Consider the following 25,926-nt stretch of genomic DNA (forward strand, 5'->3'; position numbering starts at 1 on the left):
TTTGGACCGAAGGCTAAATAAAGGCTGCCGCACTGCAAAAACACAAAATATTGCCAAGTGATTTTGGTCTAGTTTCTGGTGCAAATGTCTTAGTACATTTGAAATAAGACAAAGATAACTTACTATAACTTTTCAGCAAGATATAGGAGCTTGTTTTAAGTCAATAATTCCTTAATTTTGATGAATAAGTACTAGTTCAACTGGCACCTATAAAATGTATTGTTGGCAGTGAAATTATCTGCCGATGGAATTAGCTCTTTTTAATCAATATTAAGGAATTATTGACAAAAGGACCTCCTAAATCTTGCTGAAAAGTTACCTTTGAATTGGTTTTGTCTTATTTCAAGTTTACCAAGATATTTGGACTAGAAATTAGACCAGAAATGTTTGGTAAGGTTTGGTGTTTTTGCAGTGCGAGGTCTGATTTTCTCGTTATCCTTACAGTACCTCTGAAAAAACCCTCAAACTTTTTCACTTCGCGATATTTGATCGTAATAATTTCATGTGTTCGACCGACACAAAGTTATGCACAGTCATAAAAATGCATGTGTTTTACGGCAAAAACAAAAATATCCACCTGTATGAGATTTAGTCTGATGTTAGTGATCAAACAGTATCATGGAGGACAAGGCACACTTCAGACTCAACTTCAGGGAAGAAAATCACAGATTTTGTGTTGTTAATTTAGAAATATTCATAAGGACTTATGAAATTTGCGCTAATGTATGATGCAAAATGCAACTTTTTAATTGAGCCATGTTTTCTCTACATAATATAGCACTAACGTGTAATAGTGTACTATAAGCCTGGTGGGCCACCAGGCTTTACTTGTATCCCCACCAGGCTAAGTATTGCTTATTTATTTATGTCTTTTTACTTTTTTTGCATTTTTTTCAGACTTTATAGTTGGTGTTCAGGTATTGATCGTCCAATCTTTCAATAACACATAATTACCAAGTGATATTTTCAACTTTAAACATTTTGTAACTCAAAAACACGACAGGCTTCTGGGTGAATGACTGCCCTGGTTTTCTGGGGGGAACCTTGGTAACATCAACCAAAATACATCAAAGTTTGTGGACAAACATTGAACAAATGTTCAAGAGGTGTGAATACTCCTGCAATGCACTGTGCATGTTGTTTTTTTATAATAAAATCCAGACTTCTGGTCTTACGACCCAACATCGGCTGTGACATGAGGACAATTCAGCCGATCGGGTCCAGCAGCCGCTCCAAAACATCCGCAGTAAATGTTCTGTCTAAGCACATAATGGGATCTCACACCAACATCACTCCTAATCTGTTTTGATGTTACTGTATGCTGATTAGTGTTCATCCCACCGTGGAGTAAGCTGCTTTTTAAAGTAGTTTAAAATGCAGCAGTGTTGTGGCTCCTGAGGGTGACAATGTTGGCCCATCTGTCCAACATTTTAGTCCAGATTAAAAATAAAAAAATAAAAAAATATGCAGACAAACTGCTGAATGGATTAAGATGAACTTTGGTACCCAAATCCCGCGTTAGTGTTCGAAGCATAATGATTTGCCGCTCCCATTTACATTGGATTTTGGCGAGAGGCATGTCAAAATTCCCCATCTGTCCGACATTTTTCAATTTGTGCTTCAGCAAAAATATCTCCGTCCCGCTCAGGACATGCACCGCCGGACGCCAACACACATCACTTAATCAACTGCGACAACAAAAAAAAAAATTGCAGTGGTGTCACGTTTCACGAAGAAAGGAGTCCTCATGAGCGATGCTGCTCGTACGCGGAGGAGGTGGGAGGTTATTCACATCTCCGCCTTGGCGTCTTTCCGTTTTTACATTTCAGAGCCGTCCGCCTGCCTCCCTGGCAGGCAGGTGTGCTCACACACATCTGACACCTGAATTAGTCCATTCTGCTTTGGCGACACATACGATTAGCCTAAATTAGAAAGTGGACAAGTGTTTCCTTCACCCCCTCCACTGCTTTATGCAGGAAATATGTGAGAAATTTCTTAATGATGTTAAATTGGGGCTTACTGTCAGAGACGCTGAATCAAAGCAATTGGGATGCAGTGATCAGGAGTTTACTGGATAATACCCATTGTTGTTTTATTCGTAGGTATGCTGTGCAAAATTTGAGTAATTTTATATATTTTTTACTATTACGACTAATGAAATCTAACGGAAAATTAAGGAATGATAAGATTATTCAAATTTATGCGTAAAATATAGCCCCAATCACAGATAAAAAATATTAAAGCGTTTTACAGCACTAGAATAAAATGCATTATGAATTGTTAATAATAATAATAAAACACAAATAAGGAAATATTCAAAAATAAAAAGACAGAAATCACTGAAAGAATACACTTTTGTCTTTGAGCTAGTTTCTAGTACATCTATCTTTTACTTGAAATAAGACAAAACTAATTCACAAGTAACTTTTCAGCAAGATATTAGAGCTTGGTCTAAGTCAATAATTTCTCAATGATAAGAAAATACTAGATCCACTGGCACATTATTTCACTTTTAGCTTTTTCATCAATCTTAAGGAATCATAGCCCTAAAACAAGCTCCTATATGTTGTTGAAAAGTTAGGTTTGTTTTATTTCAGTGTACTAAAATATTTGCACTGGAAACTGGACCAACAATAATTGTAAGATTTGTGTTTTTATAGTGTAAGAGGGGTAGGATTAATGTTATAAGGCTAAAAACGCAACAACAAAAAAAAAGCAAGAGAAAGAAACTCTACAAGATCTTCTTTAAAGGCCTGTTTACTAAGATGCTTTCTGACCTGCTCAGACTCTGGAGAGAAAGCTCCAGAGTCTGTGGGGCCACAGCAGCAAATCCTGTTTCCTTTAGTGAATCCTGGAATTAATAGGCAGCCAGAGAAGCTGGAAAAGTAGCAGGGTGAGATAAGTGTATTAAAAGTCTTAGTCAAAAGTCTAACACAAGCATTTTGAACCGTCTGGAACCGGTCCGAGCAAGTTACGTCATCAGGACAGGAGGAAAGCGAGTTGCAGTAGTCCAGACACAACAAAATGAATCCATGAATAACAGTGTCCAGTCCAGTACAACTCAGAGTGTGACCCAACGGAGCTACAATGTAGCATCTTATCGCTAAGATGTTAAGAGCGAAACAGAGACCAGACATGAAAATCAAGAGTAAAAAAAAAATCAAGAGAAAACAAAAAAAAAAACCATCACCATGATTCCTAATAGAAGGTTTATGATCCGCGTTGACCAACAGGAACCCGGACTTTAGGAACAATCTTGTCCGGATCACAGATGAGGATTTCACTTGTTGGAGCAGGTCACCACTGATTCATCCACCAATAATTCATCCACCAATCCGGCCTCAATAGCCCCGTGTTGCTTCAGGTCATATTTTGGTGAGTTCTACTCAGAAAGCTTTGGCTTGTAGTCAGGAAGTCATTGTACTCTTTGATTTTAAAAATTCACGGCGTTGTCATAAACTGGACATAATCAAAGCAAGATTTGCCAAAAGATTCTGCATACCAGAGGAGCTAAATATGGAAAATTCTCTTCTTGTAAAATTAGCATTCTACTGCTCAGCATGGTGTTCTCCGGAGTGATTTTAGCATTGTGAGAGAAAATACAGGCTTGGGACAATCTGCCATTTCATACCTTGGGCCTTTCTACTTCCAGTTTGTGCCCATGAACAAACCGCTTCACCCTGGTGTATTTTAACCGCTTCTGGATACATGTTAGATATTTCCAGACATCGGGAATTAGATATGAATGCATTCTATCAAATCTGACAACTATGACAGTCTCATTGTTACCCATTACCTAAAGATTAACCTAAAAAGCTATTTCCATGTAGTTTTTTTTTTTAATGCTGAAATGATTTGTTGTTGTTCATTTATTGTAGCTAGTTGAAAACCTGGAGTGAAAACAGCATTACCTGTTTAGGCGACATTTTCCAGACAATGTTTGCGTTTAGGATGGGAACAAAAGAAACGCAAACAAAAGCAAACAAGAAAAACGACTGTATCTTTAAGAGCCCCAATTTAAATTCAGTACAGGTCAAAACCAAGCATACCTTCCACACTCTGGGAGAAAAACGAAAGAGTTGAGAACGTTCAGCCACATCTAAGCACCGTGATTAATATTCTAATCCTCATAATTTTAAAATGAACATCAAACGGCTTCAGACCTCTAATTCCTAATCGTACACACGTCGGAAAATAAAATGAAGGTGACTTAGTCTCGTCTCTGTGTTGCCTCATCACATCCAACAAAGCTGCTCAGATTTGATAAAATGTGGGGAAACGACGCTTTCCATCACATTAGGCGAAAAATCGCCGCACACGGCTGTGGCTCGAAGCCCGCTACATCGAGATGTAGTGACACATTTGTGACACGCTGGCTTAGTGGGACGCTCCATCATAGGTGTTTACTGTTTACTGTCACCTTGTTTCTCTCTGAAAGGGCTGCGGGACTTATCCACCGTGCTTTCTGGTGTTCATCTTTCATTAATTTTGACAACCTCCTGTGTATTTTTGCACAAACACAAGCACACACATTGTCAGAGGTGCTTGAACACACATACAAAAAAAACAAAAAAAAAAACTTCTAACCTGTTCCTTGACGGAGGCGAGGATGGCGGAGGTGGTTTCAGACTCGGAGCCGTCTCCGTTGGAGGCATTGAGGACGGGGCTCAACATGGCGGCGGCGCTGGCACTGTCAGAAGCCACCTCAGGCACTGGCATTCCTCCTGGAAAGAAACAATGCGTCCAAGTCTTATAAAAGGCACTCTCCAGTGTGACGGCGTTCAGACAAGGTCACTTTCACACGAAAACTTTGACTCGTTTCAGCGTTTTTTAGAAAGCGGACCTAGTTTGCGAGACCAGTTTTATAGCATGTAATTTAGAGGAACAACGTGGCTTTTGTGTGAAATAGATACAGGGCTTAGTCTTTGTGTTTGTGATGGTAGAACTTTCTCACTGTGACACGTAACAACCAAAAGCTTATTTTCAGGACTATAGAGCGCACCATACTATAAGCTGCAGCTACAATTTATAAAAAAAAAAAATAAATAAATAAATAATTTAAAAAAACTGGAAACGTATATGTGTAAGCGTACTGGGCTGTAAGCCGCAGGTCTCTCCGCCGCTCTCTGTTTTCCATAAGGACCCAGCAGAGGGTTGCGTCCTAATAAACCTGTTGGATTTATTAAGGACGCAGCCCTCCTTCTCCAACACAGAACCGTGTTTTCATTCACGCCGAGCTTCCGTGCAGCGGCTTTATTTCCCTCCTCTACTGCTAGATTGATAGCCTTCAACTTAAAAGCTGCATCATATTGTCATGTGCTGGAGTGGTTGGTGGTGAGGAGAGAAACGCTGAGACCCAGGTTTTGATGAAAATGATGATGAATTTAATGAAAGTGACTCAAACAGTCCAGATCTTCAGGCAGCACGGCAGGGCGAAAACACAGAGGCTCAACACCGGTAGCAACTGAATTCAAAGACTGACATGATGAGCAAATGCCGACACAGGACTTACCAGTTCAACTGTGTCAGCAGACGAACTATCATAGACAACGACAAGGATCCGACAAGAAACACAGACAACAGGTGAGACTAAATACACTGGGAGGGTAATCACAGGAACGAGACACAGCTGGGATCAATCAACGGGGAAGACAGGACAGAGACTCAGGGAAACAGGACTAAACCGCAACCGCAGGAAACTCTGGAGGCTCGGGCGGCTGCTCGTCAGCAGCGACCGCAGGAAACTCTGGAGGCTCGGGCGGCTGCTCGTCAGCAGCGACCGCAGGAAACTCTGGAGGCTCGGGCGGCTGCTCGTCAGCAGCGACCGCAGGAAACTCTGGAGGCTCGGGCGGCTGCTCGTCAGCAGCGACCGCAGGAAACTCTGGAGGCTCGGGCGGCTGCTCGTCAGCAGCGACCGCAGGAAACTCTGGAGGCTCGGGCGGCTGCTCGTCAGCAGCGACCGCAGGAAACTCTGGAGGCTCGGGCGGCTGCTCGTCAGCAGCGACCGCAGGAAACTCTGGAGGCTCGGGCGGCTGCTCGTCAGCAGCGACCGCAGGAAACTCTGGAGGCTCGGGCGGCTGCTCGTCAGCAGCGACCGCAGGAAACTCTGGAGGCTCGGGCGGCTGCTCGTCAGCAGCGACCGCAGGAAACTCTGGAGGCTCGGGCGGCTGCTCGTCAGCAGCGACCGCAGGAAACTCTGGAGGCTCGGGCCACGCCACTAGGCGTGCCGCTTGCCGACCAGGCGCCAGCCTGGCTACCTGGAACCCCACGGCAAGGGGAACTGTGGCGACTGGAGTCGGGTAGTGGGTGGCGGCTGGAGCGGAAACTGGAATTGTCGGTGGTGATGGGTAAGTAGTGGGGGTTGGAGTGTACTGGGTGGAACGGAACAGTGGAGGAGCTGGAACCGTTGAGGCGAGTCTTCTTTCGAGGAATTCCTCGTGGAGCTCCCCCACCAGGTCCAGCATGAACGGATCCTCCGAAAACATGCTGAACAAGCAAAAAAAATCTTCCTCGAACTCAATGTTGTAAATGTCCTTTGATTTGAGGAATGGGTATGGAGCTGTGGGGGTGGTAAATGGGTCCATGTTGAAAGGTAGCGTTTCCTCACCGTTTGTGGTCGGATCCTTCTGTCATGTGCTGGAGTGGTTGGTGGTGAGGAGAGAAACGCTGAGACCCAGGTTTTGATGAAAATGATGATGAATTTAATGAAAGTGACTCAAACAGTCCAGATCTTCAGGCAGCACGGCAGGGCGAAAACACAGAGGCTCAACACCGGTAGCAACTGAATTCAAAGACTGACATGATGAGCAAATGCCGACACAGGACTTACCAGTTCAACTGTGTCAGCAGACGAACTATCATAGACAACGACAAGGATCCGACAAGAAACACAGACAACAGGTGAGACTAAATACACTGGGAGGGTAATCACAGGAACGAGACACAGCTGGGATCAATCAACGGGGAAGACAGGACAGAGACTCAGGGAAACAGGACTAAACCGCAACCGCAGGAAACTCTGGAGGCTCGGGCGGCTGCTCGTCAGCAGCGACCGCAGGAAACTCTGGAGGCTCGGGCGGCTGCTCGTCAGCAGCGACCGCAGGAAACTCTGGAGGCTCGGGCGGCTGCTCGTCAGCAGCGACCGCAGGAAACTCTGGAGGCTCGGGCGGCTGCTCGTCAGCAGCGACCGCAGGAAACTCTGGAGGCTCGGGCGGCTGCTCGTCAGCAGCGACCGCAGGAAACTCTGGAGGCTCGGGCGGCTGCTCGTCAGCAGCGACCGCAGGAAACTCTGGAGGCTCGGGCGGCTGCTCGTCAGCAGCGACCGCAGGAAACTCTGGAGGCTCGGGCGGCTGCTCGTCAGCAGCGACCGCAGGAAACTCTGGAGGCTCGGGCGGCTGCTCGTCAGCAGCGACCGCAGGAAACTCTGGAGGCTCGGGCGGCTGCTCGTCAGCAGCGACCGCAGGAAACTCTGGAGGCTCGGGCCACGCCACTAGGCGTGCCGCTTGCCGACCAGGCGCCAGCCTGGCTACCTGGAACCCCACGGCAAGGGGAACTGTGGCGACTGGAGTCGGGTAGTGGGTGGCGGCTGGAGCGGAAACTGGAATTGTCGGTGGTGATGGGTAAGTAGTGGGGGTTGGAGTGTACTGGGTGGAACGGAACAGTGGAGGAGCTGGAACCGTTGAGGCGAGTCTTCTTTCGAGGAATTCCTCGTGGAGCTCCCCCACCAGGTCCAGCATGAACGGATCCTCCGAAAACATGCTGAACAAGCAAAAAAAAATCTTCCTCGAACTCAATGTTGTAAATGTCCTTTGATTTGAGGAATGGGTATGGAGCTGTGGGGGTGGTAAATGGGTCCATGTTGAAAGGTAGCGTTTCCTCACCGTTTGTGGTCGGATCCTTCTGTCATGTGCTGGAGTGGTTGGTGGTGAGGAGAGAAACGCTGAGACCCAGGTTTTGATGAAAATGATGATGAATTTAATGAAAGTGACTCAAACAGTCCAGATCTTCAGGCAGCACGGCAGGGCGAAAACACAGAGGCTCAACACCGGTAGCAACTGAATTCAAAGACTGACATGATGAGCAAATGCCGACACAGGACTTACCAGTTCAACTGTGTCAGCAGACGAACTATCATAGACAACGACAAGGATCCGACAAGAAACACAGACAACAGGTGAGACTAAATACACTGGGAGGGTAATCACAGGAACGAGACACAGCTGGGATCAATCAACGGGGAAGACAGGACAGAGACTCAGGGAAACAGGACTAAACAGAAAATCTCAAAAATAAACACACAGGAACATGGATCATGACACATATGAGTTTGAAAACATTTCTTTGTTGTGCCTGGTGCTAACGTGCTTGTTCTAAATGAAAAGTAGCACTTTCTTCTTTGATTTACAATTTTGACTTCCAATGATTCACTTCCTGCTAAAGAGCCCCCTGGTGGTTGAAGAAAAATCCACAGAACAGCCGCACCGGGCTATAAACTGCGTGGTTCAAAGCGTGGGGGAAATAATAGCGGCTTATAGTCCGACAATAATCGTTGCATCACTGTATCGTTGAAGGAAACGACAAATCAAAAGTGTTTCTGCGTCAATACTTCATAGAGGATCTCAGCATCATCTTTGCCCATTCTTTGTTACAAAACAGCTAAAGCTCATTCAGACTGGAAGGGGAGTGTCCGTGAACAGAAGTTTTTAAGTTTTTCCATAGATTCTCAAGTAGAATTACAGTAGCTCTAGACTTTGACTCTCCCATTCTAACGCATAAATATCCTTTGTTCTGTGCCATTCCATTTCAACTTTAGTATTGCATTTAGGACACATTCCCTATGTTAACTACAAACAATATTTCTTACTATTGTTTTTTTTTTCTCTTCATAGCAGCCAGGATGGTAGATTGTAGAGCAAATAGTTGAGCTATAGACAGATTCTTTCAATGAAGTTACTGTTCTGGGCAGCTTCTATAAATCCTTTCCTTGTTTGGTCCGTCAGTTAATTAAGAGCAACCGCTAATTTCCATTCCACTTTTCAGATTTTTTTCTTTTATGTTAAAAGCCATTTATCAATATCACATCAACATAAACAAAGTGGCTTTGGCAGCTCAGTTTCAGGAAAAACGAGATGCAATGTGGTTACTTTCAGGAGCAGCAGATGGACTTTCATTCACACACACACACAAAAAAAACAACAACAAAAACACAGAAACACACATAAAAACCAAATCTCTCAGCCATGTGTCATCCCGTATTCGACCGATCGTAGGAGGACATGAGCTCCACATGTGCTATGTAATCCTGAAGCGGCGTAGAGCTGGTGGAACAGCTGCATCAACCAGCTTTACACACTGATATTTTATTTTTTTTAAATTCCCTTCTCACCCTCCGCGGGTGGTCCGTTTCATCCTCTGAGCGCGGGTCCTCTACCAGAGGCCTGGGAGCTTGAGGGTTCTGCCAGTATCTTGGCTGTGCCTAGAACTGCACATTTCTGGACTGAGATGTCTGATGTTGTTCCTGGGATCTGTTTTAGCCACTGCTCCAGTTTGGGGGTGACTGCCCCGAGGGCCCCGATGACCACAGGCACCACTGTGGTCTTCACCTTCCAGGTCTTTTCCAGTTCCTCCCTGAGGCCCTGGTATTTCTCCAATTTCTCATGCTCCATTTTCCTGATGTTGTAGTCACTTGGTATTGCTACATCCACCACAACGGCTTTCCTCTGTTCTTTATCCACCACCACAATGTCCGGTTGGTTCGCCATTACCATATTACCACCATTACCATATTATTGGAATTATATTTTATATATATATATAAGACTTGCCATGAGGAATCTGCACATACACGCATGAAAACAGGCTGTTGGCATGAGGCAACGCCGGCCGTCTGCCGAGGTAAGGAAAGTGGGGCGTGTGAGCAGAGGGATCAGAGCAGAAAGAGGGAAGGGAGTGACTGAGAAACGGAGAGGGGAGACATAGGAGAAGAAAGTTAGGAGACGGAGGAGAGGTGAGGACAACTAGTAAGTAACTAAAGTTTATTTATAAAGCGCTTTCAGACAGAATCACAGAGCGCTGTACAATAGAGCATACAAAAAAAACATAAAACCACGACTCTTGCTTCACCTGACCTGTCTTTTCACTCGTCTTCCTTCCATTTTGGAGAGTGCTCCTCCTCCTCCTCTTCTCCCATCAATCCTTTCGCCCATCTCTGTTTCTGAACTTAAATTTTTCATCACCATCTACCCCGTTACTTACACGTTGTCCTTTTCCCTTCCCTTTTAACGTTGTTTCCCTGCCCCTAAACTTGCTGCCCTCGCTCTCCCTCTTTGCTGACCGACTTCTCTTCACTTGACCTGTTTCACTGTCTTTTTTTTTCTTCTTCTTCTCCTGGCATATTTCTGCTACACTGCACCCAAGCTCTTTCATCATCCCACGTCCGTTCTGTATGTGTAGTCATAAACATCACCCAGAGAGTTTAAGGTTGGGCGCAAAATAAGTTTTCTGAATGGACAATTACAGCCAGATAACTTTTTTTTTTTTTTTAAGTCTCTTTAAGACATAGAATTAATTATTTGGAGAGGAAGCCCTATAACCTTAGTTAACACAAGAACATGAAGCTGAAAGGACGTGCGTGTTCAGCGCTAGCCTGCAAACCAGACTCGGTTAAGCGAGTTCTTTCAGGAGGAAACAGTCGTGAGAAGCCTCACATTATTTCTTAAGCTCTATTTCTTAACAGCAAAAAATAATCCCTCAGTCTATTTGCTCTTTTTGTGAATACCAAGTCATCAATCTTATTTCTCTGTCTTTATTACAATCTAAAACATTTGCTTTGTCAAGTTTTAATGGATTTAAGGATCCACATAAACTGGAACACAATACTTTGTAAAGTCAATGCTGTAAGTACCATATATGTAATTCCAGCTAAACAGCGACCCCAGTGGTCAGACTCACTACAGATTACGAAAGATCTGACTTTTTTTTTTTACTTCTTCTGCAAAATAAATCAGTTGATTTGCTTAGCTTAGCCTGCAAAAAATATATGCCATAGAAGCCATAGAGTTAGAAGCCATAGAGTGTAAGATTCAAGATTCAAGAGACTTTATTGTCATTCACATCACGTGTTACATGAGGTGGAACGAAATTGAGAGTCACGGCCCCAGTTACATCCAAATATAAGTATAAAATATAAAAACTAGCTACAAGATCAAATTGTTATAAATAGGAAAAATATTTACAAATATATAAAAACAAGAAGTAGAAAAATGAAATGTATATTAATAGGAATGTACAAAATGGATGAAGTATGAATAATGTAGCAGCATGGGAAGATAAATTTAGCAGTGCAACATTTTAAAGTGTCCGAGTGTAAAAATTGAGCTTTCTTTTTACATTGCATGAGATGTTATCACTTAAGAAGCTTCATCAAAATAAATACATAATCCTCAAAGCAAAATCCCTGAGGGTACATGGTGGAAAATACCACAACGGTAAAAAACAACAATATATAGAGCAAACACGCTTACATTTACAGACTCGTTATTTAACAATATAGTTTTCTCTTCTCAAAGCCCCTTTTTTTTCGTAAAAAAGAGGCTTTGCTAAAAAGCCTCAACTTTCTTTAAAAACAACAGGATCAATGTGCAGGCTTTAAAAGCTTGGAGATTTATTTTTATTTTATTTCAATTCGGGGGGAAATATGGGGAAAAAAAAGAAAGAAAATAAGAATGTTAAAAGATTTTATTGCCCGTCCCGCTGTCCAGAACATAAAACTGTAAAAATGTGCTGGTCCATCTGAATATTTTTGCATGGAATTACATCAGAAGAATTTATTTACTACTTGAATACAGCTATATTGTCAGATTTTCCATTTATTCACCAAATGAATTCAACATTTTACGCATAGGGTTTCTAGGAATCACAAGTGTCACTTGTACAGTACAGACCGAAGTTTGGACACACCTTTTCATTCAAAGAGTTTTCTTCATTTTTATGACTACGAAAATTGTAGATTCACACTGAAGGCATCAAAACTATGAATTAACATATGTGGAATTATATACTAAACAAAAATGTGTGAAACAACTGAAAATGTCTTATATTCTAGGTTCTTCAAAGTAGCCTCCTTTTGTTTTGATTACTGCATACTCTTGGCATTCTCTTGAAGAGCTTCAAGAGGTAGTCGTCACCTGAAATGGTCTTCCAACAGTCTTAAAGGAGTACCCAGAGATGCTTAGCACTTGTTGGCCCTTTAGCCTTCACTCTGCGGTCCAGCTCACCCCAAACCATCTCGATTGGGTTCAGGTCCGGTGAATGTGGAGGCCAGGTTATCTGGCGCAGCACCCCATCACTCTCCTTCTTGGTCAAATAGCCCTTAAACAGCCTGGAGGTGTGTTTGGGGTCATTGTCCTGTTGAAAAATAAATGATGGTCCAACTAAACGCAAACCGGATGCAGCATGCCGCTGCAAGATGCTGTGGTAGCCATGCTGGTTCAGTATGCCTTCAATTTTGAATAAATCCCCAACAGTGTCACCAGCAAAGCACCCCCACGCCATCACACCTCCTCCTCCATGCTTCACGGTGGGAACCAGGCATGTAGAGTCCATCCGTTCATCTTTTCTGCGTCGCACAAAGACACAGTGGTTGGAACCAAAGATCTCAAATTTGGACTCATCAGACCAAAGCACAGATTTCCACTGGTCTCATGTCCATTGGTTGTGCTAATTTACACAAACGTCTCACAGTTGCGCCTGTAGACATTTTCTGGCTTTAAAGCTTCTAGGCATCAACCTCGAAGCCCCCACCAGACAACCGACCAGCCATGTTTGATCAACAGCGCGAATCCCCGCACGTGGAAGGCAGATAAATCCAAAAACCTTGCCATGTGTGAAGTTTCTTCCTGCAGCACTTCAGCCTTTTCGAACCACGCACATAAAATATTTCATTTGACAGAACGCTCGAGCTCGAACTCGAGCAGAAAGCCGGATAAGAGCAGAGAAAGATGCCCCCGGGGGACCGGCCCGCCTATAGAAGAAATCGCGGAAGAAGCTTGGGGTTTGGACGGTTCAGACAGGGAAGCCGGCCAAATATAGGTCAGCTCAGCAGACCGTGTCCAAGCTCTCATCTCACCACTGACCGGTACAAAGCAGCTTTCCCCAATAACCGCCATCAGAACTAGGCTACAGAGACCCGCGGGTCGGCCACAGACAAGACTTTGAATATGGATTAGGCCTAAAGGCTTTATTTTACTCGTGTAAAATCTTGTATTTTTTTTTTTTAGAGTGTATATATTCCAGTGGCGTTTAGGCCCCACATTTCAAAGCAATAATCTCCGATATTGCTTTTTTTTTTTTGTACCGTCTGTACAGCCTCGCCATGATAAGACTGTCATGTCTGACATTGGGAATATTGAGGTTAAACTTTTGACCCCTTAAGCCCGACTGTCAGGTTCGAGACAGGCACTGTGCGGTGAAGACAAAGTTTCTCTCAGAGCAAACCAGATGTTATAAGTATAATTTCATGCCGTCTCTTTGTGATTTATAATCACACGCATAACTTTGCTTGCCTCTTCCTCTGTGGATGCTTTGCGTTTTTTATTTTACCGCTAACCTATGCTTTTGTGTGAGTGTAAATGTGTAACTGTTTGACAGACAGTCCCATGTTGCCTCATTAAAACTCTCTGCAGTGTTTTGTCTCTCCCAGTCATCTGTCCTTTTGTCTAGGCTGTGTGCCCACGAGTCTGCTTTCAAAATGCTCTTTATCAATGTAATTAGAGCTTTCTGTGTCGTGGCGTGTTTCTATTAAACCTCACTGTGTACAGATGAGGAAGGAGGTGTGTGTGTGTGTGTGTGTCTGTGTGGTTTTCGTCACCTCAAACAGCTACGATCTGCACGGGTTTATTTTTTATTTTTTATTTTGACCTTAAACTGCCTACCTAACTAATTAAGCTAAAGTAAATAAAGGGAGTAATGACTGGATGATTTCTAACTTCACAAATTGTTTTTTTTTTTGTATTTGTCAAAACTCCATACTTTCCTACACAACTTTATGCAGTTCTTTGCTTTTTACAAAATATCTAAATATAAATATGAAAACTCAGATGCTGCTGCAGAGGTCAGACTTTAAAAATTAAGCTGCAAAAAGACAGATGAATCTAATTGAACTCATACAGCAGTAGATGCTGTATAAGCACAAAAACATGAAAAAATTGACATTTCAAAATGTCTCTATTATATCAAACATTCTGGCACAACTATTGTCTATTACTAATTCACCCAGTTACTTTAACAGGCAAAGATTACAAAAAAACTAATGAATTACTGTCCAGACAGGACGCTGACATGTCGAAAGCTTGGGAAAGCTTGGGAAGTGACTTCTCACTCAATAACTAACTAACCAGGCCGTCTGCAACATGTTAGCTTTGTGTTCCCAGGGCCAGAAGTAAAACAAAAGAAGGCACTATTTAGATTTGCTGCTCGTCAACATTGTAGGCAAAGTTAAAAACCCAAGATGCAAGTACCGTGACGTCTTCTTTTCCTTTTGCAAGAGTGACCAGGAGCTACTTTTAGATATGCTCAACAGGGGGATAGGACTAAATGCAGATATTGCGTCTACACAAACGTTTCTGTGGATGTTGGTGCCATGGAGGCAGCCACACCGGGGGGTAAAACAGTGGTGGGTGGGGGCGGGCAGCAGGAAGAGGGGATCTCCCAGGAAGAACCGACACTGGACTTGCAAAGCTTGAATGCATGAAACAGCCTACCAAGAAGTGCATCCAATGGGTCCTTTACAGTTGTAAATTAAACACCTAATCAACGGCAAAAGATTAGGATTCGCTAGTTTGTACCTTCATATTCCTTCGACGGATAAAAAGTTCAGCACCTAGTGATTGTTTAATTAGTTTTTAATGTATTACTATCAGGGGCTGATCTACTGGGGTGAACTGCCACCGCAAATGAGAGCCTTGCCACCCCTGTTGCCATCTCCCGGCTGGCGACTATAAATTAAATAAATAGTTATGGGAAATCGGACATTAAGCGAATGAATCTCTTTTTTCCGACAACATTGAATGCAGCACAATGTAACCTGACACCTACTGCCGAGTAGCGGGAAGTGCGAGAGAAGGACAGAGCGCGAGGCAGCATTGATAATATATTACTGGACTGGACATTACGTGACTTATCGTGCGCCACACATGCGCCATTGCTGTCTATTGAGTCAACATTATGGGTGGTCAGGAAAATACCACAGTCACGCAAAGAATCTGAAAAATGGACGCAATGTTTAGCGGTTAATTCAACCTTATGAATTAGATAACAAGGGCTTCAGATTTAACAGGTGAGGAAAAAGTTTTAACTTAAAGAAAACAGTGAACAGTGCATAATTCAGGTGGGCAGGTTAACCTGTTTTAGTGCTAACGGAACCAAAACACACCGAACTGCGCAGCACATGTTAAGATTATCAAAGTCAATACCAGGCCAGCAACAGTTAGGCTAGTATAACTGACCCACTGCTCACTTGTTCAATGTTTTCCTTAAATTAAAACGTTTTCCTCACCTGTGAAATCTGAAGCCCTTATTACCATTATCTATGGTTGAATTAACTGCTACAGCATATTTCAAATAAAACAATTGACCACTAGAAATTTGCCCCTTCTTGCATCTTGACAGAACTATCAGAAACTAAACTGTTTATAGATTTGTATCATGGAGAATTGATCAAACATCAGTTTTCTAATTTTTAATTTAAGTCGTATTTAATAGATATCTAATAACAAATGATGGCGCTACTAATATTTTTGTGACAGATTTCTCCTTGTCCTGTATTGGGATAAAATGGTTTTCTGGACACAAATAATTACATAGCGACCAATAGGTGCTGGCCAGTTCAGTAATACATATCAATTAGCAGGAGAATGAAAGACGTAAAAATAATCAAATATATATATTGATTAATCAACATATATATACTGCCACCCCTGAAAAAATCCCTGCCTCCCTTTTGCCACCCATAAATATTTTTCTAGATGAGCCCCTGGCGAGGCAGCAGCATTGATGAATGTTACTGGACTCGATATTACATGGCTTATTGTGCGCCACACACGCGGCATTTCTGTCCATTGAGTCAGGAGTATCGGTGGTCAGAAAAATACTACAATCACACAAAGAATCTGAAATGTTTAGTGTTAATTCATGCTTATGACAGCCATAGATTGTAAGGTTCACAGGTTTCAGATTTAACTGGTGAGGAAAAAGTTTTAATTTAAAGAAAACATTGAGAAAGTGAGCAATGAGTCGGTTATGCTAGCCCAACTGTTACTAGCCTGCTATTGACTTTGGCAACCTTAGCATGTGCTGCGCATTTCGGTGTGTTTTGGTTCCGTTAGCACTAAAAGAGGACAACCCGCACACCAACTCATCTGTAGGGCAGGTGTTTAAATTAGTTAATCAACCTCCGCTGTGTTCAGGCGAAAATTCATTAATAATCGCAATATAGACATCAAGCCTGACAAAGTAATGTAACAGACTGGATGTTCTATTTTGGTGTTTTTGCTACTTTTTTGTGTGTGGGAAATGTTTGTTTTTGGTGTTGATTCCCCAGATTGATAATCTCTGCTTTATCTGCTCATTGAGTTGTTGTCTGTCCGTTTCCATGGCAACGGGTCCGCATGTAGGGTAATGTTGACACACACACAGAGCGAGAAAAAGCAGAATAGAAGAAGTTTTATTGGGGCCTGCCATTAGCATTACATAGGGAAGAGCAGTGACTGCCTTCACTGCCTTCCATGGCAGGCACTTATTGTTCTACACCTAATAGAATGTCTCTTTATTTATTTCAGTGATTCTTCAGAATAGGGACAAAATGTTTCCCAATTTTTAAAAAATTATTTCTCAATCTTATGTATGCAAATATGACAAATAATGTTTTGGAAATGTAAAGATGCGAAAGTGCAGGCTCCCAGTTGTAACATTTTTTTTTTTTTTTAATAAAATTTTTAATTGACCTGACCCAGACCTTTGTCATCACCATCTGACAAATATAAAATAATGTTTTAATGACCCTATTAGTGACATTTTTACTCAGTTTTAGAGACAAATGCTTCTCAATAAACAAAAGAAATATTATTTAAAAGAAAAAACAACAAAAAGTCCATGTGACGGAGTTGACAAAATGCCAAACTACCTCAATTTATATGATGTTATTCTGAAAACGGCCATATTATAGCTCAGTAGGTCCATGAAATCTTTACAGTATGCTAAAATTAAGCATTTATTTCACAAAATATCATCAAAGTTTTGTAAATTGTCAGTTATGGTGTTGACACATCATGGTTGTGACGAGCAACTTAGGAATAAAAAGAAGAAAAAACTAAAGTATAACATGTTAACCAGAACTAACTAGCCCTCTTAGCAAAGGAAGAGAAAGGAAGAGGTCATGGGGACCTCAGAAGTTCTGGTGCCCCCCAATAATGCCTAATTTTTTTTACATTCTTTTTGTCTGACGTTGTTGACAAAAATTAGGGACAAATTTCAATGGAGTTGGAAAATATATAAAAAATTATTTACTTATTGGTACTTTTATAATTATGTGTATGAATACTTATACTTAAGTCATAATATTATCTTAGTATTCCTTTAATTATTTTAAACTATTATCGAGTTCTGCTCCAGGACAAGGGATTTTACAGACACCATCCACCTACTACAATGTTTAAAATAAAAAAATATTCAGCAAACACCTGGAAAATATACATTGTTGTGCTCACATGACCCAGGTTAGTTTAGTGAGATATTTGAAAAAATTATATTTTGTATATATTTTAGAAAAATGTTGTGCTTTATCCATAGGACCTGTTTTGTCCCTATTCTCAAAAATCACTGATTTATTAATCTTTTGTATCGCTGCATGCCCGCCCATTAAAAAGGTATCAAAACGTGTGGCTTGATCTCAGCATCCGGGCTATTATTTTTATTGGGGTTTGAATAAAAATGGTGACGTAAAAAGTTAAAAATGAGCGAAATTTCCAACTGCCGATCCAGAGTGTAACTGACACCAACTGACACTTTTTTAGAGTGAGAAGATTTGCGCAGTCAACACCGCACTTTTTCTGACTGATTTTCACAGTTCACAACACCAATAAAGAATGTGTCACTTAAGTCAGTTTCATCTAATAAGTTTACACAATTCCTCTTGTTTTCTTCTTTCCTCTTCATAAAGCATTGTTTTGCAAAATGATTCTTCATATAAACACTGCTTACCGTAAGAAAGAGATTGTCTCACTTTATGCCGTGGCCCAAAGCGCTTATATATTGTTTATTTTATTTTTAATAATCACTTTTTCTTCTGCTTTACTTAGTGGGACGTCATATTCAATTTCTCTTCTTTAGGCAACTTATCTACTTTTTCCATCCATCCATTTTCTTGTATCAAATTTGATACAAAACCCCCACAAGACTATTCTATTATTTTGGTTTTTAAATTTACTATTGGCATTTCAAATATCCATGGAGCAATTTTAGATTTACTTACAGTTTTAGAGCATGCTATATTATTTATCCCCAAATGATTTGCATAAATATTTCCATCCCATCCAAAACTCCTTATGTTATGACCATACTCCCAATATTCTCTAAATATCTGTTTAGGGTGACATTCCTCATGTCCTTGTAAATTTAACCAATAATTTGCTAACATTTTTATCCGCCTTCAGTCCACTGGCATTTCTCCAGTAATCACCTGAAGAGCAGGAATTGGACATATTATGAGCGCTTTAGCTTGTATTCTATCTAAATCGACTAACAATGAATTTGTAGCTGACTTGTAAACAATACATCCATAGTCCAACACAGAGCGAATTAAAACATCATACATTCTCTTTAAAGATGTACTTGACGCCCCCCAGTCATTGCCTGACAAACATCTCAATATATCCATCCATCCATTTTCTTTACACCTTTGACCCTCAGTGGGGTCGGCAGGGGTGCTGGTGCCCATCTCCAGCTAACGTTCCGGGTGAGAGGCGGACAGGTTGCCCTGGACAGGTTGCCAGTCTGTCACAGGGCAACACAGAGACACACAGGACAAACAACCATGTGTGCGGGCACGCACACACACACACACACACACACACACACCTAGGGGCAATTTAGACAGACCAATTAACCTGACAGTCATGTTTTTGGACTGTGGGAGGAAACCGGAGTACCCGGAGAAAACCCACGCATGCACAGGGAGAACATGCAAACTCCATGCAGAAAGACCGGGGCTGGGAATTGAACCCAGAACCTTCTTGCTGCAAGGCAACAGCTCTACCAACTGCGCCACTGTGCAGCCCCAAATCAATATATTTATACCTTTTTTACATTTATCAATAATCTTGTGTATATGCATCTTAAATGAAAGTTTTTCATCAAACCTTACACCTAGATACCTTACAATATTTACCTGCTTTAAATTTTTCCCATATAACCTAAGATCTACTGTAGGATTAACCTTTTCTTTGAAAAACATACTTGTGTCTTCTCAACAAACAAATGAAACCCGCATTCATGTGACCCTGTTTCAGCCTTATTAATTGCTGATTGCATTCTATTTTTTAAAATACTAATATTACCTCCTCTCACCCATAATGCCCCATCATCTGCATATAATGCTTTACTAATTCTAAAATTTATATTATCAAAAATATTAATCATTATATTAAAAAGCAACGGACTACATACACTACCTTGTGGAGTTCCATTTTGTATAGCATAAATATTTGAACAATTTACCCCAACTCTTACTTCTATCGTTCTAGTCTTTAAAAAATCCTTAATCCAATTAAACATTTTCCCTCTTATTCCCATTTTATCCATCTTAATTAATAAGCCCTCCTTCCAAAGCATGTCATATGCTTTTTCAATATCAAAAATGTTACTGAAAAATGCATAAATGTATTCTGTATGCATATATGCATAAATGTAAAGAATACATTTATGCATTCACATAAACTCATGCTCGCCACTTAGTGGACATAAACATAATTCATTCAATCATCACACTGACCTGAGTTCGATGGAGTGAAGTTCCCATAGCACCGCAGTCCTGCGGGCCTCAAGCTATTCTGCCACCGACAATCAAGCATGAAACTTGGGCCCTCATGACACTAACTTATTTAGAAGTACCAAACTTGAACCCAATACCTCAGCGTGTCTGTTTCATACATTTTTACAAGTGTATCAGTGATGCCTCCAACCACTCGTCTGAATACAGACGGCTGCTCCTGTGGCTGGTCTGTAACCAACTGGCTGTCTTCGTGGGTCTCTTCTTCAGACGCCTGCTGGTTCTGCTGCTCCTCTGCGTCCCTCAGCCTATTGTTCAGCTGTTCCATTTCAATCTGCAGTTCAGTCCTTATATGCTCCACGGCGCTGATTTGCTGCTCCAAGGCAGTGTTTTGCTGCTGCAAGACGGTGTTTTGCTGTTGCAAGGAGAGGCTTCTCTGCTGGAGGACGATGCGATTCACCTTCAGGGCATCGTTTTCCTCCTCCAAGATGTCGTTTTCCTGTCTGAGGATGCTGTGTTTGTCTAGCAGCTCGTTGGTTTTCTCCAGCAGACAGCCGTAATCCTGCTCCAGTTCGGTGTAATTCTGCTGCAGTTCAGTCTTTTTCTTCTCCAGGGCAGCGTTTATCTCCTCCAGGACGGTGTTTCTCTGCTCCAGGGGGGCATTTCTCTGCTCCAGGGCAGCGTTTCTATGTTTCAGGTCAACGCATCTCTTCTCCAGGACGGCGTTTCTCTGCTCCAGGATGGCGTTTTCCTGCTCCAGGTTGACATTTCTCAGCCCCAGGGTGGTGTCTCTCTGCTCCAGGGCCGTGTATTTCTGCTTCACTTCGGTGAGTGTCTGCACCAGATTGACGTTTGCCTTCCCCAGAGCGTTGCCTATCTGCTTCTGGGCGATGTTTGTCTGCTCCAGGGCGGTGTTTCTCTGCTCAAGGGCGATCTTTTCCTTCTCAAGGGCCTTGTATTTCTTCTCCACTGTGTGGATACTCCGCTCCCGGTTCCTGTTCCTAAGCTTCATATTGATGTTTTTATGCCCCAGAGTGGTCTTTTTCTCCTCCAGGGCTCTGTTTTTCTGTTGCAGGGCGTTGATTCTCTGCTCCAGGGTGTCGCTTATCTGCTCCAGGGTAGCGTTTATCTCCTCCAGAGTGTCATCTACTTGCTCCTGGGCATTGATTGCCTGCTCCAGGGCAGTGTTGGTGTGCTCCAGAGCGGCGTTTCTCTGCTCGAGAGCAGTGGTTTCCTTCTCCAGGGCGGTGTTTCTCTTCTCCAGGGTGGTATTATCCTCATTTAAAATTTTGTTTACACTGAACAGTTTTTTAAATTCTTTATCTTTTTTCTGAAGCAGCTTTTCTTTTTCGTATGCAGCCTGTTCCTTTTTAATCTTTAGTTCTTCATTTGATTTAATCAGGGTCTGCCTCTCAATAGTCACCTTGCTGACTTCTTTCAGAATGCCTTCCAGTTTTGCTGTCTCTCTAGCTAATCTCTGTTGTGTTTTCTCATTCAGGGAACAAGAAAACGATGGCTTTCTGCTTTCACTCATTGTTGGTCCTTTTGTTTGTTAGAATTTGGTGACAATCCTTGTACTTGCTCTTGTTTTCTGCAATGGTTATGACGGTGCAGCTTTGTGATGTCACTCTTGCTCCATAAGAGTGACATCAATTCTCTTTGTGACATCAATTTGCGTGATGTCATAAATTGATGTCACTACCTCAGCAGAACAACTAGAAATCTGCTGAAGTTTGAATAAAAACAAACTTTACAGCTGAATGCAGCTCTGCTTAGCTGATGGCCATTGGAGACAGTTCAACGGGTCATACATCACCAAGGCTGAAATCCGCACTTGGGAGACACCGGCTCTTGAGGACAATGGACTGAACAGCAGGGTGCGAGGACCAACTGTCAAAAGGAAACATTGTGCCCGAAAACAGAAGAAGGGGAAACAGGTGGGCGTGTTGACCCAGCTGATGCCTAGGAAGCCACCAATTCTGGCTCTCTTTCTGACCAAAGTCCGCTCACTGGGTAAGAAAGTGGATTTGTTAGATCTGAGGTTAAGTATTTCTGCAGAGATGAAGAGCTGTGCCATTCTTTGCCTAACGGAAATCTGGCATAACAGCAACATGCCAGACTTTAGCCTTCCAGATCAACAATCTTCAGTTATTCCAAGCAGACCATGACCAACGGTCAGGAAAAACACGGAGAGGAGGACAATGTATGTAAGGGAATGAAGGTTGGTGTACGAACTGTGGCCTGGTTAAAAGCTATCAGCCATACTATCTGCCTCGGGAGTTTACTTTGGTGTTCGTCACCATTGTTTACATTCCGCTAGGTGCTAATGGCAGATGGACCTGAAGGAATACACCTCCTCTGTTCTGTGCTTTATCTCCAAGTGTGCTGATGATGTCTCCACCACCAGGACAGTAACCCGTTACCCGAACCAGAAACCCTGGCTGAATGTTGAGGTGAAAGCTCTGTTGAAAGCTAGGGACACTGTGTTCAGGACAGGCGAGGCATCAGCACTCCAAGAAGCAACCCGTACCTTGAGAGTGAAAATTGTCAAACCTAGGTTTAGCGTTAGCCTAACCCTAACCCCTCACTGCTAGATGCATTTAATAAGTCCTATTTCCACTTTGAGCATCCTAACAACCCCCTCAGTACCAGACTAATACCACCTCCTTGTGACATGCTTCTCTGTGTGACCACAGCAAATGTGAGGAAGTCCTTCCAGGAAATCAACCCCTGTAAGGCTGCAGGGCCCGACAAGGGAGGGTTCTGAGGGACTGTGTACATCAACTGTCTGAGACATCTTCAACACCTCACGGTTACTGTCACCTGTCCTTTCCCGCTTAAAGACCACCACTATTGTCTCTGTAACACAGTGGTTCTTAACCTGGGTTCGATCGAACCCCAGGGGTTCGATGAGTCAGTCTCAGGGGTTTGGCGGAGCCTCTGCCGGAGGTAAAGACACTTGTGTAAAGTTGAGATGACGACCCGCTTTGCTATCACTTGCTGAAGAAGATCATGTTGCATTGCTTAACCAATCAGAGCTGCGGAGGAGCCCTGATTGAAGCATGGATTTGAGCTTGTGTCTTTAATTACTTCAGCAAAACTCACAGTTTTTACCAAATTCTGTAGCTTTCGGTGTACTTCTAAATCTGCTCCTTAGTCACATCTTTTCAGGGTTGGTACTGCCTCTAGTGGCGTGGGGGTGGTAACACAACTAATATAATTACATTACTAAATCAGAATACCGCAAAGTCTTTATTATTTATTATTAATTTTTCATTCTCTTAAGAATGTAGAGCTAATTAAATGATCTAAACAAGACTTTAAAGTGGTTCCAGTTTCTCTCGATGGCCAACCTGTTGAAACTGTGGCAAATTTTAAATACCTTGGGTCGTTCTTGGACAGTCAGCTCAATTTTGTTGAAAACACTGACTATTTTGAAGAACTGTTCTCAGAGACTCTACCTTTTAAGAAGAATTAGTGATCTTGGGGTGACCCAACTAAATCTATTCAGTCTTTAGCGAGATATAATTAATTAAATGCGCTGACACTTCATTGTGCCTCAAACGTACAACGTTTAGTGGAGATGACGACCACTTCAAGATGGCGACCACTGCAAGATGGCGCCCCTACCTTGCCTGCTGTTTGCAACAACAGGCAAGAGCGGTCCATGAGGCATCTATTCTTTTATTATTTCTATGGTTCAGGGGCAGATCTAGAAAAATATTTATGGGTTGGCAAGAGGGAGGCAGGGATTTTTTCAGGGGTGGTAGTATATATATGTAGTTGATTTATCAATATTAATGTAGCATAGTTGATCATTTTTACGTCTTTCATTCTCCTGCTAATTGATATGTATTACTGGACTGGTCAGCGCCTATTGGTTGCTATGTGATTCATTGTGTCCAGAAAACCATTTTATCCCAATACAGGACAAGGAGAAATCTGTCACAAAAATATTAGTAGCGCCATCATTTGTTATTAGATATCTATTAAATACGACTTAAATTAAAAATTAGAAAACTGATGTTTGATCAATTCTCCATGATACAAATCTATAAACAGTTTAGTTTCTGATAGTTCTGTCAAGATACAAGAAGGGGCAAATTTCTATTGGTCAATTGTTTTATTTGAAATATGCTGTAGCAGTTAATTCAACCATAGATAATGGTAATAAGGGCTTCAGATTTCACAGGTGAGGAAAACGTTTTAATTTAAGGAAAACATTGAACAAGTGACTTGGTATTGACTTTGATAATCTTAACATGTGCTGCGCAGTTCGGTGTGTTTTGGTTCTGTTAGCACTAAAACAGGTTAACCTGCCCACCTGAATTATGCACTGTTCACTGTTTTCTTTAAGTTAAAACTTTTTCCTCACCTGTTAAATCTGAAGCCCTTGTTATCTAATTCATAAGATTGAATTAACCGCTAAACATTGCGTCCATTTTTCAGATTCTTTGCGTGACTGTGGTATTTTCCTGACCACCCATAATGTTGACTCAATAGACAGCAATGGCGCATGTGTGGCGCACGATAAGTCACGTAATGTCCAGTCCAGTAATATATTATCAATGCTGCCTCGCGCTCTGTGCTTCTCTCGCACTTCCCGCTACTCGGCAGTAGGTGTCAAGTTACATTGTGCTGCATTCAATGTTGTCGGAAAAAAGAGATTCATTCGCTTAATGTCCGATTTCCCATAACTATTTATTTAATTTATAGTCACCAGCTAGGGTGGCAACAGGGGTGGCAAGGCTCTCATTTGCAGTGGCAGTTCACCCCAGTAGATCAGCCCCTGATAGTAATACATTAAAAACTAATTAAACAATCACTAGGTGCTGAACTTTTTATCCGTCGAAGGAATATGAAGGTACAAACTAGCGAATCCTAATCTTTTGGCGTTGATTAGGTGTTTAATTTACAACTGTAAAGGACCCATTGGATGCACTTCTTGGTAGGCTGTTTCATGCATTCAAGCTTTGCAAGTCCAGTGTCGGTTCTTCCTGGGAGATCCCCTCTTCCTGCTGCCCGCCCCCACCCACCACTGTTTTACCCCCCGGTGTGGCTGCCTCCATGGCACCAACATCCACAGAAACGTTTGTGTAGACGCAATATCTGCATTTAGTCCTATCCCCCTGTTGAGCATATCTAAAAGTAGCTCCTGGTCACTCTTGCAAAAGGTAAAGAAGACGTCACGGTACTTGCATCTTGGGTTTTTAACTTTGCCTACAATGTTGACGAGCAGCGAATCTAAATAGTGCCTTCTTTTGTTTTACTTCTGGCCCTGGGAACACAAAGCTAACATGTTGCAGACGGCCTGGTTAGTTAGTTATTGAGTGAGAAGTCACTTCCCAAGCTTTCCCAAGCTTTCGACATGTCAGCGTCCTGTCTGGACAGTAATTCATTAGTTTTTTTGTAATCTTTGCCTGTTAACCTGTTAAAGTAACTGGGTGAATTAGTAATAGACAATAGTTGTGCCAGAATGTTTGATATAATAGAGACATTTTTAAATGTCAATTTTTTCATGTTTTTGTGCTTATACAGCATCTACTGCTGTATGAGTTCAATTTGATTCATCTGTCAGTTTGTGAAGTTAGAAATCATCCAGTCATTACTCCCTTTATTTACTTTAGCTTAATTAGTTAGGTAGGCAGTTTAAGGTCAAAATAAAAAATAAACACGTGCAGATCATAGCTGTTTGAGGTGACGAAAACCACACAGACATACACACACACAAATCTATAAACAGTTTAGTTTGTTAGTTCTGTCAAGATGCAAGAAAGGGCAAATTTCTATTCATATTGGTCAATCGTTTTATTTTAAATATGCTGTAGGAGCCGTAGTTTGATGACTGTTATAAATATCACCACGTTTTGCGAACAGAGGCGATT

The 25,926-nt window shown here is 42.1% G+C and overlaps 1 protein-coding gene across 5 annotated transcripts in view; it reads right to left on the minus strand.

Moving 5' to 3' along the window:
• The window catches only part of ctnnd2b (catenin (cadherin-associated protein), delta 2b), a 176,720-nt gene that overhangs the window by 116,525 nt on the left and 34,269 nt on the right, over positions 1 to 25,926 (minus strand). For all 5 annotated transcript variants that reach the window (XM_017310043.2, XM_081598154.1, XM_081598153.1 and 2 more), the window contains exon 2: positions 4,588 to 4,724. In XM_017310043.2, coding sequence (XP_017165532.1) covers positions 4,588 to 4,719 — 132 coding nt within the window. In that variant the 5' untranslated portion in view covers positions 4,720 to 4,724. The remainder of the gene's footprint in view (positions 1 to 4,587; positions 4,725 to 25,926) is intronic.

Source organism: Poecilia reticulata, chromosome 17, assembly GCF_904066995.2.
Source record: "Poecilia reticulata chromosome 17, P_reticulata-male-v2, whole genome shotgun sequence".
Lineage (NCBI taxonomy): Eukaryota > Metazoa > Chordata > Actinopteri > Cyprinodontiformes > Poeciliidae > Poecilia > Poecilia reticulata.